At 40.4% G+C, this 16638-nt stretch overlaps 1 protein-coding gene across 1 annotated transcript; it reads right to left on the reverse strand.

The window, feature by feature from the left end:
• Positions 1-1454: 1454 nt before the first annotated feature.
• On the reverse strand, positions 1455-10774 carry DNAJC25 (DnaJ (Hsp40) homolog, subfamily C, member 25). Its single transcript, XM_005859752.2, has 4 exons — positions 10255-10774; positions 6599-6751; positions 5223-5693; positions 1455-2677 (listed from the first exon to the last, which is right to left on the reverse strand). Exons 2-4 carry the CDS (start codon positions 6719-6721, stop codon positions 2555-2557), a joined length of 717 nt encoding a protein of 238 aa, XP_005859814.1. The 5' UTR covers positions 6722-6751; positions 10255-10774; the 3' UTR covers positions 1455-2554.
• Between the last annotated feature and the right edge of the window lie 5864 nt (positions 10775-16638).

The raw sequence follows: 16638 nt of genomic DNA on the forward strand, positions 1-16638 counted from the left end.
CTCTTGCCCTGCGGCCGCTCCCGGGTCCCGATCCCCGCGGGGAGGAGCCAGGTAAGCGATAGCGACGGTTGGGTCGGGAACTGCCGGGAACCCCAGCGCCTCCGCGTTCCACACACAGGCAAGACCGCGCCGCGTCGGCGTCCTGCACGCTTCCTGCCTCCCCGCTGTCACCTGCAGTTCCTCACTCCTCTGCCATGGACCTTCTAACGGCGGGTTATCTTCCCAGCAAAGGGGCTAAAAATCACTCTTCTCCATAAAAACGAAACCGGAAGGTGTTTCTGCCCATGTTACATGAAAATAGCAATTATACCTTTGGTTTTCTAAAATGATTCAAAAGAAACAGGAAAACACATCAACTATCATGTGTGAAACAATGTACCATAAATTATTTCACTTCCTTATGCCCATTTTTAGAACTCTCCTGATTCACCAGGTTTGTAGAGAGACATTTTCATGGGCTTTTTTTTTCTTTTTAAAATTTTTAGAGACAGAAGGGGGGAGAGCGAGCAAGCAAGAGAAACACTGGTGTGCCCCAACCAGGAATCGAACCCACAACCTTGCAATGCACAGGATGATGCTCCAACCATTGTGCCACACAGGCCAGCGCTTGAGGGGCATTTTGAGACTTTTGGAGGCAGTGGAACTTAGGGCTACTTGATGTCCTCTTGAGCAACCCTTCAAGCATGCCTGTTTATCTCATTAAAAGTGTCCCTTCAGTAAATGTAGGCCTTCTACTAGTGAGTAGCTGATTATTCTGATGTCTCTGCAAGTTTCTTTCCTGAGTTGTCATCTTAGCTGCTTCACCTTGTACCCAAGACAACAAGAGGCCAGCAGCTGCTTTTAAAACACACAACTCCAACCCTAAGAAGCATCGCTTTTTTCACTCTAGCACAGCACTACACCTCGAACAAGGTGAGGAATTCAAATACCTATTAAAAGAGTAAAGAAAACACCTATTAAAAGAGTAAAGAAACATGGGGTGCCCTAACGGGTTTGGCTCAGGGGATAGAGCGTTGGCCTGCGGACTGAAGGGTCCCAGGTTCGGTTCCGGTCAAGGGCGTGTGCCTTGGTTGCGGGCACATCCCCAGTGGGGGGTGTGCAGGAGGCAGCTGATCGATGTTTCTCTCTCATCGATGTTTCTGGCTCTCTGTCCCTCTCCCTTCCTCTCTGTAAAAAATCAATAAAATATATTTTAAAAAAAAGAAAAGAAAGAAACATGGGGTTTTAAATCATCAGTAGACACCCTCCCGTCCTGGATTTTAACAAATGAGAATGAATGGTTCCTGTTCCCTCTGAAGGTAAGAAAACATTTACTGAGCACTCATATTTGCCAGCACTTTCCTCCTATCTTATTTAATTCTCATAATAATCTACTTTCTATCCTAATCTTTAAAAGTTATGTAACAAAAGCAGTATGTTAATCTTTGATTTAAAATGTCATACCAACAAACGTGACATATTGCAACCATTTTATTCATATGACGCATGGGATAAACCCTTTAACAGCAGTACTGATTCGCCACCACCCATGTGCGTTGATACCTTGGTGAAAATCATGCTTCAGTCAAATTATGTGTGAATTACTTTCACTTCCACATGTGTGAAAACATATCTCATTGTCTATATCTCATTGAAAGAACAGCACATAGTCACTTCTTTTTTTCTGGTTCAAATGTATGTAAATGCATTCATGTACAATGGATTTTTTTTTTTTTTTACCACTCAAGGACTTTATAATATACTAACAACTTTTCAGTACACTATTTCTGCTTCGTCGCTTTTTAAAAATTGAAGTGGGGGTGAAAAGCAATACTGTGGTACAAAAGGCCTTTGTACAAGGTCTCTTCTGGAAACATGTTTGAAAAAAGTCATAGTCCTATAATGACTGTAATCAAGATCATCCTACAAGGACATGAACGCAGAGTCACTCTCCCGGAGAGTTTATGACCTTCTTAGGAATACTATGACTGGGGAGGAAGAGTGGAAAGACATTCTAGAGGACTCTCCTGGAGATATATTCTGAACATATTTCAATCCCAGAATGACTATAAAGAAGATGACGTGATAATTGAAATCATTTTGTTGAAGTTTGTGTCTAGAAAGACACTCAGAATAATATAATGAAATGCTATTATAATGTTTTATGCTTTGTGAAAATATCAGAGGCCACGAAAGCAGAAAAATGTAGCACTATAACAGAGAATACGGAAACACGTTTGAAGAATAAGCACTTAACACGTAAACATTGTCAATGGTATCTAATAAATTTTCATGTCAAATCTTTTAACCAAACATATAAAATTTTAAATGGCAACTTATAAATCTTCATGTTAAATCTTTTAACAAAATCCACAAATAGATTATAAAAATTGAACAATCATAAATGTCTTATGTATAAAGTTTTAAGGTAAAGTTTAAATTTCTTCATTATTCGGTTGAATCAAATACTTAAGGAATTTTAGTTACTGCAGAGGAGTAGGGGAAACATTTCTAAAATAATTCAGTTATGAAAATATCACGATTAAGGTTTGGCATAGTAGCATTCCAGCAATCCTCAGTCATCCACAAATGTTAGCCGTCCGGGCCCTTCATTCCTCATCCATCTCCTGTATCTCTTCCATCGAGGGTTGTTGGCCAATTTTTGCTTTAGCTCTTCTTCTTGTTCTTGTTTGTAGACCTGTAAGTATAAAAAACACTAGCTGACTTTATAATCCAAAGGGAAGCATTTGTCATAAGCTTTATGGCATATTTACATTTTTCAAATATAAGTTTAGATAAAAGTGTACAATGAATGTATTGGTTTGTCTTCTGAAGACCATGCACTAAAAATACTAAGCAGTTAAGCACTTGAACATTCAGTGTTAAATACTAAAGAACAGCTTGTACAAGGACTAGCCCTCATTAAAATCATACACAAGCTGAGTTTAAAGGACTTAAACATTCCCTCTCTGCAATTAATGTCCAATATTTAGAATCACACTTCATTTTTTTAACGTATTTTTCTGTAAATTTAACTGGTGGCTTTCGGTATTTGTTGATCCTAACCAAGGAACAAAATGACCTGGTATATACATTTGTCTCCAAATTGAACTTACATCCAATCTACTTTTATCTTCAAAAATAATTATTGGTTTTTCAAAATATTTTACTAAAGTTACCAAAGAAGGTTAAATAAACCACATGGATTAAGAACAAAATATATGCATCTCTGTAACTTTCAGTGGATGTCAACTGACATTAAATGGACAAGTTTTCATAACCAGTTTCAGAGTTATATCAAATTTTACAAAGAAATTATTCTACTTCCAAATTTAGGAAGTAATGACCAAATATATATAATCTCATATAATAACACTAGAGGCCCGGTGCACGAAATTTGTGCACTCGGGAGGAGGTGGGATCCCCTCAGCCTGGATTGCGAGAGGGCACAGGCCAGGCCAAGGGACCCCACCAGTGCACGATCAGGGCAGGGGAGGGACGTGGGAGGTTGGCCAGCCAGGGAAGGACCACGGGAGGGTTCCAGGTGTGTCCGGCCTGTCTCACTCAGTCCCTATCGGCTGGACCCCAGCAGCAGGCTAACCTACCGGTCAGAGCATCTGTCCCCTGGTGGTCAGTGCACATCATAGCGAGCAGTTGAGCAGCCTAAGTATATCATTAGCATATTACGCTTTGATTGGTTGAACAGCCGACTGGACGACCAGACACTTAGCATATTAGGCTTTTATTATATAGGATAATTAAGCCCAGAATAGTACTCTATGAAAGACAGTTTTGTGAATTAGACTGCTTAACCTACTTTAAAAAGAAAACTTTTCAGAAAATTTAGGAGCAAAATAGTATGCTACCTTCCATTTTTATGTTAGTGATAATCAGGCTGAATATAATTACTTGCAAAAACATTCTGGCAATTTTCAGCAAGTTAAGTTACTTAAATATAATTCAGACTGAAGCTTTACTTTTAGAAAAATCTATTTAGAATATGACACATAAAAAGGAATGTCTCTGAAACTAAAAAAACAATTATAGTTCAGATTTTTTAGGAAGATTTCACTGTTTTTTATTCCTATATTTAATACATTAACCAAGTAATTTTACCCCAAACCTAACATATTATGGTGAGATGACTAGTTGCTTTAAGACTTTAGCTCCGCAGCTGATCACCTCAAAGTCACTGTTGTAGCTGACAACTGTAGAATATACAGTTATTAAAATGCCCACAGTTCGAGGTACATAGTAAGTCAATTTAATTTAAAAATAAAAGTAACTTTTCATACATATGTTAGTTATTATGTAGAAGAGTCTGTGCTCATTTTGTTTGGAATGAAGCTATTTAAACAAAATTTCCATCTTTTATACCCTCTCTCTGTGTTTTGTTTTTTTAATCTCCGTGGCTAAGTTTACATGACTGGAAGGAAATTTGGGGAAGACCAAATTTTAGCTAGTGCAGTTAACAGAGAGTTGTTGTGACACCCTTGCAAACATACATTATCACCTCATTCTACTTAAACACAACAAATTAGACCATCCTTAACATTTTCAGCATCAAAGTATTTAAAATTTATCTTTTAAAAAAACAAATTACAGATTAAAAATCCACTGTCCCACCCTAGCCAGTTTGGCTCAGTTTGGCCTGCAGACTGAAGGGTACCGGGTTCAATTCCGGCCAAGGGCACATGCCCGGGTTGCAGGCTTGATCCTCAGGAGGGGTTGTGCAGGAGGCAGCCCATCAATGATTCTCTCTCATCATTGATGTTTCTATCTCTCTCTCCCTCTCCCATCCTCTCTGAAATCAATAAAGAAATATATATTTTTTAAAAATCCACTGTCCCACTACCAAATATAGTCATACTTTCAATAAAAGACCTTTTTTAAAAAATCCTCACCCAAGGACAAGTTCACTAATTTTTAGAGGGGAAGGAAAAGAGAGGGGAGAGAGAGACATCAATGTGAGAGAGAAACATCAATCCGTTGTCGCCTGTAAAAGCCCCAACTGTGGATCAAACCAGCAACTTAGGTCTGTGCCCTGACATACCACCTTTCAGTGCATAGGACGATACTCTAACCAACTGAGCTACACTGGCCAGGGTAAAAGTAAGATGTGCATTCATTATTTAGCTCTTGGATTTCAGAAATTTGAGTGCACTTCTGTGATCCTTATCACACAACTAATTTTACCTTGGTATGGAAGGTGACATAAAAATCACAGAAGACTTGTTACTCACCTCATAATTCTCCTTTATCCAGAGCTCCCTTTTAAGAAAAGTTTCTTTTTGATGATCTTCTAGACTATCAAACTGAGACTTTGACATCTTCATAGATTTACGTATGAGATATAGTCTTTCTTCTTCCCCATACTCTTTGCCTTTGATATTGAAATTATAGACCCACCGGCAGTACCAGACTATATATGAGCACAGGTGAACAGGAGCTAAGAGAATTTGAAACAGGAGAAGATCGCGTATCTGGGGTTTTTGATAGCCTCCCTTTATATCTACTTTACTCTTTATAATGTTCTTTATAATGTTCTCCTCCTCATCACGAATTTCCTCTTTGGATTTCTTGTTTCTGCCCTTCTCTTTGGCTTTTCTGAGCAGCCCCTGCTCTTTAGCAATCTCCATGGCTTGGATGCGGTACTTGGGCACTGTGGCCAGGTAGTTGATCGCCTTGTCGTAGCTATTCCACCAGCTGAAAAACTAGAATATTTAACAAATAAAAATGGGTGATTTTTATTACCAGAATTCATCTTGGTGAGCACCACCCCTCCCCAAAATCCATTCTCATTAAAAACAGGGACCTCAATAACCTTACACTGCAAGTAAAAGATACAACTGAATAATGCCTCTATGTACAAGGCTGGGTAAGTCAGGTAAGCCCTAAGCTGAGCCAAAAAGCCATTAAATCAGACAGGAGATACCCAAGATGAGAGGTTAGTTAGATCAATGGAATCACACACCTGCGACCTCACATCTTTACTATCTGGCTCTTCCCTACTTCACTATTAAGAAATCTCGCTCTAGTTCTCTCTCAAGAGTACAGTCTACTTACTGAAATAAGCGTTAAATGGCAAAACTAACTGGTAAGGAACTTGTTTTAAGAACTCAGCATATAGCCTGACCGGCATGGCTCAGTGGTTGAGGGGAAGGGAGAGAAACATCAACTGGCTGCCTCCTGCACATCCCCTACTGGGGATCAAGCCCGCAACCCGGACATATGCCCTGACAGGGAATCGAACTGGCCACCTCTCAGTGCATGGGATGATGCCCAACCAACTGAGCCATATGGGCCATGGCTCTAGTTCAGTTCTAATGACTAGCCCCAGGCAGTGTACACTCTACAGCGGTTCTCAACCTGTGGGTCGAGACCCCTTTTGGGGGTCGAATGACCCTTTCACAGGGGTCGCCTAAATACATCCTGCATATCAGATATTTACATTACGATTCATAACAGTAGCAAAATTACAGTTATGAAGTAGCAACGAAAATAATTTTATGGTTGGGGTCACCACAACATGAGGAACTGTATTAAAGGGTCGCGGCATTAGGAAGGTTGAGAACCACTGGTAGCACATACACAGACACACCTATCCACCAATACACACCTGAAACACCGAGATGGCACACACACTGACCAGAATCACAAGTCTGACGTCCACTCTGGGGGCCAGGCGCCTGCGGTAGTAGTGATAGTAATGGCTGTAGTATTCCTCTGGGTGATCCAGCATGTAGTCATAGTCTTTTCGTGTTTCTTCATCCTGTAAAATAACAAGATGTCCAATTTCACAGACATTTCCTAAAATGGCCTCAGTTTATAATCTTTTAAGTCAAATCTAGAGTTTTTTAATTATGTAAGGTTAATCTGAGTAAAAGCACCGTCAAAATCAAAAAATTTCCGCCCCGCTGGTGTGGCTCAGTGGTTGAGCATCTACCTATTAACCAGGAGGTCACAGTTCGATTCCCGGTCGGGGCACATCCCTGGGTTGCAGGCTTGTTCCCCAGTAGGGGTCATGCAGGAGGCAGCCGATCAATGATTCTCTCTCATCATTGATGTTTCTCTCTCTCTCTCTCTCTCTCTCTCTCTCTCCCTTCCTCTCTGAAATCAATAATAAAAATATATTTATTAAAAATTTCCCATCCCTCTTCAAAGGCACATTAATGTGTTTCCAGAACTTTAATGTTAGCTATAAAGTATAATAAAAAATATCTCCCTAAATTCTTGAGTACTGTTAGTCCTCCTAGAAAAATAAAAACACTTTAATAACAATTAGTGATGCCTTTTTAGCCAGTGTTGTGCTACTAAGGATGTCTCTGTGTTCTTATAACGGAAGAGCATGTTGACACCTACTCTCAATAACTGTTGATGGGAAAAAATGTTTGTTTCTATTGTAAATATTTACAATCATTTTCCAGCCTTAGGTAGAAGGCTTTCTGTTGAAAGCAATGATTAAGAGAACAAAAAGCAGATGAAGCCAGTCTGTGCCTATAAAACTGAATTATGCTCATCTCAAAGAAACATCTATGCAGAATGGTGGTCCAAGTCTAGCTTTGTGACTCTGGGTGACATTTTCAGCCTTTTTTTTTTTTTTTTTTTTGTAAAATAGAGATAATACTGCTCTTACAGTGTTGTTTTGAATATCAAATAACACATTATATAAAATCATGTTACAAATACACAGTACTTTACTATTACAAATCTTGTCACAGCCCAGTTCATAAACAAGGCAACATATAAACATGTTGAAAATAATTAACACTCTGAAATGCTGCTCTGTTTACAAATGTTCACAAATAAAACATTTCTTAAAACCTTGCATAATTTTAATCAATTTCCAACAGGGATAAATGCCAATCTTTTATTGAGCTACATTGGTTGAAGAGCTACTAAACTAGGTTATGAATTGCTTTTACCACACAGGAAACCTATTTTGTCTTGTGTCTAAAAAAATGTTAAAAACTAAAAGCACAACAAATTCTTTACTCTATAAGTGAGTACACAGAAACCATTATGAAGACAAAGATCTTTTTCACCTAGAGGATTTCTTTTTTAGATGAATTATTCAACATCCATAAAGTTACAGATTCTTAGGCAAAGACATTTCAAAATCTGCACCTGGTGCTCTGCTACCAAACAGAGGTCCTGGGGTCTGTTCAGGGTCTCCTTCTGAGTCCTCCAAATGTAGTTTCATAGATTTCAAATAAGAAGTTTGCTATGACAAAAACCTTCACTGTAGCCATTAAAGTCATTGATTTTCTATTAAGATTTCTGAAGTTGAATGAGCATAATTTCAGTGACAAATCTTTCATTACATTCAAAGTATTTTCAACTTCTGACTAGAATTTGAAATTAGATAAACTAAGTACCTAGTATGGTTAGATATAGCTATACTTAAAGTCCCCATGACACTACAGAGGACCAAGATGAGAACTGTGTGCGATATAAGAAGGGCTGTTATTATTTTCAAATTCACTCCTCATATGTTCATTTCTATAAAAAAATATATATATATTTTCTTGTGGCAATTGCCACTTTTTTTTTTTTTTTTTTTTTTTTTTTTTTTTTTTGCTTTTGGGGCTAATGTTATAGAAATGCTCTGCGTTTGGCCTGAAATCCGTGGCTTTTAACTCAGCCTCCCAATCTTGGCAGATGCCCTTTAAAAATGTATTTCTTCACACGTGATTCTTCTCCGACCAGATGAGAGGTAATTTTGAAATTGACTGCCACACTGAGATCAGATTCCTAAAGCCTCCAGCATCACTATCTACATGGGCCCTTCCCCAGCCTGGCTGTCCTTCTGGTCTCCGTGTGGCTGAAATCCACTATGTGAATGTCATACCTCCAATAGTTATCCTTTCTTCTTTGTTCTCTTGTCTTAGTGAAGGTCACATTCCACAGAATGCAGCCTCCCTCAAGCATGTCACCCACATCTTCCCGGAGGGTCACCATCTTACCACTGGTCCCTAGATGTGTGACATCATCAAGTCCTGAGCTACTCTAACAGGATGGTCACTCAATGCTCTCCAACCAGCAACTCCAAAACCTAGACCTTGTGTCTGGTCTCTCCACTGCAACCTATAGAGTCTACTCAGAGCCCACAAACAAGCCCTCAAACCACCTCATTCCTGCAAAGGCTTCATTCAGGGCCAAGTCTGACTTCTCTTAGATGGTTTTCTTTTCCCTGGAGTCACCATAAATTTATGACCCACTTTTGGTCATGATTAGAGACAAGAAGGTTGGCCACCTCCTTGTTATAGCATTAACCGGCCAGAATCTTGACTGTTTATAGCTTTCCCTCAGAACGAAGAAAGTGACTTTAGGCTGAGGCATAATGTACTTTAGCAGGTGTTCAAGGTTGGCACAAATTGGAGAGTTAGGAGCTCTCAACGGTCTAAGTCAAAATCCTACTCGTTAGTAACCCACAAAGTTTAGAATCAACCTAGTAAGCACACAAGGATACCAGGAATATTAGCAAAAAAGAAAAGACAGAGACTAGAACCCAGTTAGAGAGCTACAGGTACATACTTATTTTAACACCATATATATATTTTTTTCTCCTATGTATTTTGAAACTAAGATACTCCCACATTTAAAAAAAAATCTCCAGGGCTAATCAGGTTAAGTTAAAATTTCCTTGGCAACCAATAAGGCCTCCATACCTGGCCCTATCTTACCAAGCAACACCTCATCACTCTCCCCTCTTCTGTCCACAGCAAACAGTCAGATAGTAATTCCTGGAATTTAGTGTGTTTTTCCAATCCAGCATGCTCTCTCAGACCTGTCTTTGAACACAGAATTCAAACTCAAATGCCCATCCCTTTTTTCCAACCTCATGAGCTCCTATTAATCCTTTAGGACACAAATGTTACTGCTTCAGACAGAGTTAGACCACCTTATCACACACATCACCTATTTATTATAGCACTTATCACACTGTAATCACCAGTTTTTTTCTTTTCCTGGAGTAAGAACTTCTAGAAGATCAGTAGGGTGACTCAGTGATCTCTGTATATCCAAGACCTAGCACAATGCCTGGCACTCAGGAACTATCATTTTAAAAAAGAGTGACATTTTGTAACTCCTTGTAACTCACTATACACATCTCCCAGCCACACAGGTCTCCATCTCACCAGGAAGGCTGGATGCGGGATTATGTCACAAAAAACTTCAGCTGAGCAGACACAACTGCTTGATGTCATAGCTTATGAGAGTATGCTACTGTGGCTTAAATAGCTTAAACCTTAAAACAGTTGAATATCTTACCTTTCAACAAGTAGTACTTTTTCTTTCAGCAATTTTGTGGATCTTAAGGTCCCAGGGTCAGGAAGATTCCAACTTCTTTCCAAAACCAAAACCTTTATACTTGTTTCTTCCTCCTCTCTGTCCTGAGCCTTTGCAAGCTGGGCAACAAGCTCCTGGTTTCTAATCTCTACAGGAAAAAAGTGCTGCTGCTGGTGTCCACGCCACTCCCAATCCTCTTGGGCATATGCAGGAGGACTGGAACATAACCACCAATATCTAGATCAAAAGTGAACAAAAGGAAACCCACAAGCAAAGAAAGTACTGCATCCTTCCTTCTCTTAGGAAAAGATCAGTCCCCCCGCCCCAGAGGCAAAAATATATTATTTCTTGCCCTTGAGAGAAATAATTGTTTAATCTTAAGAAACATAAATTGCAATAATTTGATATTGCAGCAGTTTTACATTAAAAAGTTTCCATTACACAGACAGTAAAAACCATTTTAGGATAGTAAAGGCCAGGAATCAATAATGTATGAAAACATAGTAATATTTTGTTTGGTCTTAAAAATATGTATTAATTCTTTTTTCAAAGAAATACACACAAATGATCCTTTTTTTAAAAAAAAAAAATCTGTTACCCTAAATTTTTTTTTCCAGGCCATTACATCCTACTAAAGATGATGAAAATTAACTACTATCAGTTTCATTTTTCTTCTTGTTCCCTGCCCACTAGCCACTGTGTCTTCTCTTCTCAGTCTACATCTGATCTCAACAACTCCTATGACTCATAGCATCACATATATATAATCCACTCACACCTGTCCTTCCTGTGTCCACCTATTTTCAAGTATCTCCTGGACATTTCCTGAATGTAACAAAAATGTCCAAATTCAACATGCTCCAAACCTAAATCTATACCTCTGTGTTTCAATGACTAGCGTAGTACCATCATCAACTTGGTTAACTGAGCTTTTAAAAACTTTATTTTCAATTCAGCAAATTATTATGCAAGGCATTAAGCCTTGTGTTGAACTCAAAAGAGGGTAAATAAACCAGTAAGATAAGGCCCAGGGCTCAGGAACTCTCCCACCGAGAAGCCTCTAGTGAGCAAGAAAAGCACAATTTGATGTGCAAAGGAATCCAGGACTGACCCTGCCCGAGGCCACTGGTAATGGGAGTGACAGAAGAGGCAGAGTGAGTGCTGATTTTGAAAAGCAAGGAAAGCGTGGTAAAACCTGCTCCAGGTACAGAGAACAGCAAGTGTTAGGTGCAGAAGAATCAAAGGATACAGCAGATTTAGAGAAGCTGGAGCACTGGGGAAGTTCAGAAAGAAGGGAGTGGCCAATGTGCCAGGAAGGTAAGTGTGGGTAAGAACGGGAGAGGATCGGAGATGCCATGCTAAGGTGTTAGGCTGTTATTGACTGTGCTAGTCAAAAATAAAATGTTTTCAAGTATGAGACCAATGGCATTGAGAAGAAAGAAGTATGTACTTTTGAAAGATAACTGATAGTATTGTAAAGAATGGGATGAGGGAAAAACAGGTTTTAGAGACTAAGAAGTAGAATGAATAGGACTTAGTGATTAATTATGTGGAGCATGACAGTGAAGTTTTTAATTATAGTTACTGCGTGGACCATGTTACTCTTAAGATAAAGAAAAGAGGATGAAGACAGCAAATCTGGAGAAGATTCGAGGGGAAATTGTGGAAAATTTTGAAATGGGGAGAAAATTAATTATGAGACATCTTGCCAATTCTTGGAGTCTCCAGGGGTTATCTAGTCCTGAAGGAGGGGTACACCTTTGTCTTTGAAAAGTCTATTTTAACTTTGTAGAGACAGAACTAACTTGCAGAAAACTGGAAGTCATGCAAATACTTCTTGTTCACAGAAAGACAAACTGTGTCTGGTGTAATGCAGCTGACCATTGCCTTGTCACAATGGCCAGTTTTATAGGCGGGTCAGCAGCCCTTGTCTACAAACTATAAGTGTGTGGCATTTTTTTCACTTTTGAACCAATTTTAATATCTTACTGGTTCCCTCATTCATTAATGAGTTAAAATCTGGTGCATGTTCATTTTGTATTGGTCTGAGTCATAATTACATTGTATTTTTAAATTTCTGCTTTAACCAAGATTAACAAGACTGATTTCAGACATGTTTAATTTGGGGCGCCTGTTCTACAGATGAGAGACAACTGAAAATATGACCTTAGAGAACACAGAGATTTTAGAGCTGTCAAGGATTTAGTTAAGTTTCATTAGGCAAAGCTTAGAAAAGAGTACCAGAAGGATAAAACTTGAAGGAAAAGCAATGTTTAAGGTGTAGGCAGAGGAAAAAAAGACTCTAAAGACCCAAGAGAAATGGCTAGAAAGGCAGGAGAAGCATGAGAGCACTGCATCAAGGGAGCCAGGGGAGAATATCTTAACTGCACGGTCAAGAGCATCAAATGCCACACAAAGTTCCAGGAAGAAGAACGCAGAGCCCTCAGCTCTGAGGCTAAGTGCATTGTCCACCCAGGACCAGTCCCAGTACGTGTGCTGATGTACATGTCCGTCTCCGACAGCTTGAATGAAAGGAAGATGAGGAAAGACAGTCAACAGTGGAAAAAAGAAGGAAGCTGTGACCACAGATTTTCAAGGAGAGACAGGATCCCCTGACCTATTTGAATTTCTGCATTTGCGAAGAGAGTTTTAAGTTCCCAAAGAGGAATGATGAGATTCCAGAATAAGACGGAAATAATCAGTTCAGTCACCAGTGCTTTCCTGCCTTCCCCAACCATCCTCAAAACTGTGCCCAGAATTTCCTTTCTGAATCAAACATCAGACTGGTGTGACTTCTCCACTTTGAAGCCTCTGGCAACTATTCAATACATGAACTTCAAATCCCTGAACACAGCTTAAAGGGTTGTTCACCATGTGATCCCAGACTGTGTTCCAGGCTCCGAAACATTCTCCCTACGATGCCCCAGACAGGCTTCTTACCTACAGGCAGTACCTCCCCTAAAGTCTATGAGAAGATGCAAGGAGGTCTTTGTGCTGTGACTATCTCAAAATGCTCCGCTTACCCATGATGAATCTGCACAAGCTCAGTTAAAATGTCAAGTGCTCAGTTTCTGGCTACAATTACATCATCTCTAGTTTTTGTGTTAATCTGCTTGGTTGTTGATAACACCATGTGTCAGATGGGCACAGCACTAGAATTAAATACATCTGGTGTGTAATCAACCTTGGCCATAAATAGGGTATGGAACAGCTGAAATTAAGGGATCGGTAAAAAATAAACAACACTTACGGGTTCATAGCAGAAGTAGCAAATGTGGCACATAAGGTCCCACACCCTTCTGGGCCCATGGGAGAAATCACTATCAAATTTATCATCTTTCCCACTGAATCCAGACAAGCCTCAGAACATTCACAAGTGTTCCAGGGAGTTGTGACCAGACAGAGTTGGCATGTGAAATAAAGACTGCTCTCCAGCTGTTCATCAGCATCACAACTGTTATAGAAATCTACATAATTTCTATTATTTTTATGAATACTAAATTATTAAGGATAACTGATTAAAATCAGGATTGATGCTGGGAAAGAAAAATATTAATACTAATACGTGCAGTTCATCCCCCCCCCCCCCCCCCCCCCCCCCTACAAAAAAAACCTAATCTCATTTGAGTCCCTGGGAACCCAATAATAAAAGTGACCCCTGGTGGAGAAAACCCTCACTACTGTAACACCGCACCAAACTACATCTCTCTCCTGGAGCAGGCCTCGCACTCCGACTGCATGTTGCTGTTGATCCAGTTTTCCCTCTACCGGCATGTCCGGCATGTCCCTTCGTCGTCAACCTTGGTGACTGTTCTAGATCCAAATCAAAGAGCACACCCTTCTCCGCCCCCCTATTCCCTCAGCTGCTGCGATAGAATCTACACACATTTTTATTATGTAACTTAAATACCCAAACACTAAGTATCTGTCTCCTTGTTATAATAAAAGGAACTGTGCCCTTTTCACTGTGAGGGCCTCCTCCCCCAGCACCCGTCAGTACTGGTTGCAGAAAGGGGTAAGAAAATATACTCTGGGAGAACAATAAACAGTGACATAAAAGGGCAGGGCGTTCAGAATCCCCCTTTTTGCCAAATTCTTCCTAAGTGCTAGAGCCCTGCCGCATCCATCAGACTGGTGTAAAGGAACTAAAGGGCTCCGTGACTCGCTGCCAAGACGAGCTCGAGCAGCAGAGGGCTCTCCCACAAGCCCCTAACTGACCGCAGGGCCTTCGTGCAACACTTCGAAGACCTTTCCTATGTTCTTCTCGTGTGGTCTCGCAAAATGCAGTCTAATTCTGCTATTTTCGCTTTTTCTACCAATCATAGTTTTTTTTAAGTGCATTCTTCCCACCGATTCCTTTATCTGCTTATTTTTATGCCATCCTTCTTATTTTATACAATTCTTATTTATATTCAAAAATGGATTAATGTTCTGACGTAAAAACCTTCAGAACACAATTTCTCCTGAAAAAAATAGAAGTGCAACTTTCCTCTCATGCAGGGATTTCTCATTCATACCCAACCAATCGACTTTATCTGTACCACTCTTTAAAACCACAACTAATTTGGGGTAAAATGTCAAAGTAGGCTTCACATACTAATGTCAAAAAACTCCAGAATCCACTTTTGATTTCCAATTTATCTGAATCTCCAGGTACGAGTTTTTACTTAACCGATTTTCACTATCTGATGTGCCAGACACTGTGCTAGGTGCCGCGGATACACACACAGACAAGCTGAGGAGCGTGGCTTAGTGGCGAGGGGTGAAGGGCTTCAGTATTTACGGTGCAGTGTGATAAGTGCTATATCCACACAAAAAGACCCAGTGTTGACACAGTGAGTGACAGTCCGTTCACTGAACTTCCCAAGTCCATGATTCCCTGAATCCCCAGTAGTCAAATACACTAAATACCATTTCATTGTCTTCACTCATTATGAAGCAAAGATAAAGCAGTGGGTGAGATCCTAACGGTTTGAAATCCTGCTGAAATCTGGAATTTTAAGTTATTTTTTAAATTAAATTTATTGGAGTGACAATGGTTAATAAGGTTACATAGGTTTCAAGTCAGACAAAGTTCAGAACCATATGCTTTCACTCGTTCATTGGATATAAAGCTGGGATTTTAAGTTATTTGAGAACATGAACTAGGACGACTTGCTGAAAGCACTGAGCAGTGCCTTTGCCTCCCACCATTACCCATCCTTCTCTTGGTGTTTTCTCAGTCTCTATGCACAGACGGAATCTTGGCTGCTAAAATAACAATGATAGAATCTTTGTTGCTAAAATAACAATGACTAAGAACCACTTTCCCTTTCCACTGAAGACTGTACACTGTTGCCCTAGCTGGTTTGGCTCAGTGGCTAGAGCATTGGACTGTGGACTGGAAGGTCCCGGGTTTGATTCCGGTCAAGGGCACATGCTCGGATTGCGGGCTCGATCCCCAATAGGGGGCGTGCAGGAGGCAGCCGATCAATGATTCTCTCTCATCATTGATGTTTCTATCTCTCTCTCCCTTCCTCTCTGAAATCAATAAAAATATATTTTTTAAAAAAAGACTGTACACTGTGTCCCCTGCTGGAGCTGAAACTCTGAAACTCTGAAAAGTGGAGCTAAGCAGAGCTGTCTAGCTGGAGAAGTGGCTGGGCCCGGGGCCACCTACCAGCCAGGCTGTGTCACAATCGAGCTGTTTGAACTACAACTTTCCTTCTTCATCACCCCAAATTGGAGGATCTTGTTGGTGTTGAACTGACACCAGCGACCTGCAGTTGACACGATGTCCTGTCTCTGTTCAGAAACCACGAGCCCCTTATGCTTGAGTTAGCTTTCCTGCGGTGCCTGGGGGCCTCGGGTAAGTCCTCTCAAATCCGAGATCTCCCACTCTTGCAGCTGATGTCTTGGAGACTATTCAGTTTAGGTGGGGGACCCTCACCCGGTGACCTTGGGTCAGTTTGATTCCCAAGGGCACATGCTCGGATTGCGGGCTCGATCCCCAATAGGGGGCGTGCAGGAGGCAGCCGATCAATGATTCTCTCTCATCATTGATGTTTCTATCTCTCTCTCCCTTCCTCTCTGAAATCAATAAAAATATATTTTTTAAAAAAAGACTGTACACTGTGTCCCCTGCTGGAGCTGAAACTCTGAAACTCTGAAAAGTGGAGCTAAGCAGAGCTGTCTAGCTGGAGAAGTGGCTGGGCCCGGGGCCACCTACCAGCCAGGCTGTGTCACAATCGAGCTGTTTGAACTACAACTTTCCTTCTTCATCACCCCAAATTGGAGGATCTTGTTGGTGTTGAACTGACACCAGCGACCTGCAGTTGACACGATGTCCTGTCTCTGTTCAGAAACCACGAGCCCCTTATGCTTGAG

The sequence above is a fragment of the Myotis brandtii genome, unplaced genomic scaffold (assembly GCF_000412655.1).
Source record: "Myotis brandtii unplaced genomic scaffold, ASM41265v1 scaffold13, whole genome shotgun sequence".
Taxonomy (NCBI): domain Eukaryota; kingdom Metazoa; phylum Chordata; class Mammalia; order Chiroptera; family Vespertilionidae; genus Myotis; species Myotis brandtii.

Excerpts from the sequence above, each read along its gene's own strand:
- DNAJC25 (XM_005859752.2), bottom strand. The coding sequence starts at position 6,721 with ATGCTGGATCACCCAGAGGAATACTACAGCCATTACTATCACTACTAC. Across the intron at positions 5,694-6,598 it reads GTGCCATCTCGGTGTTTCAG|TTTTTCAGCTGGTGGAATAG; the intron begins GTGTGTATTGGT and ends TAAATATTCTAG. Across the intron at positions 2,678-5,222 it reads GGATAAAGGAGAATTATGAG|GTCTACAAACAAGAACAAGA; the intron begins GTGAGTAACAAG and ends TTATACTTACAG.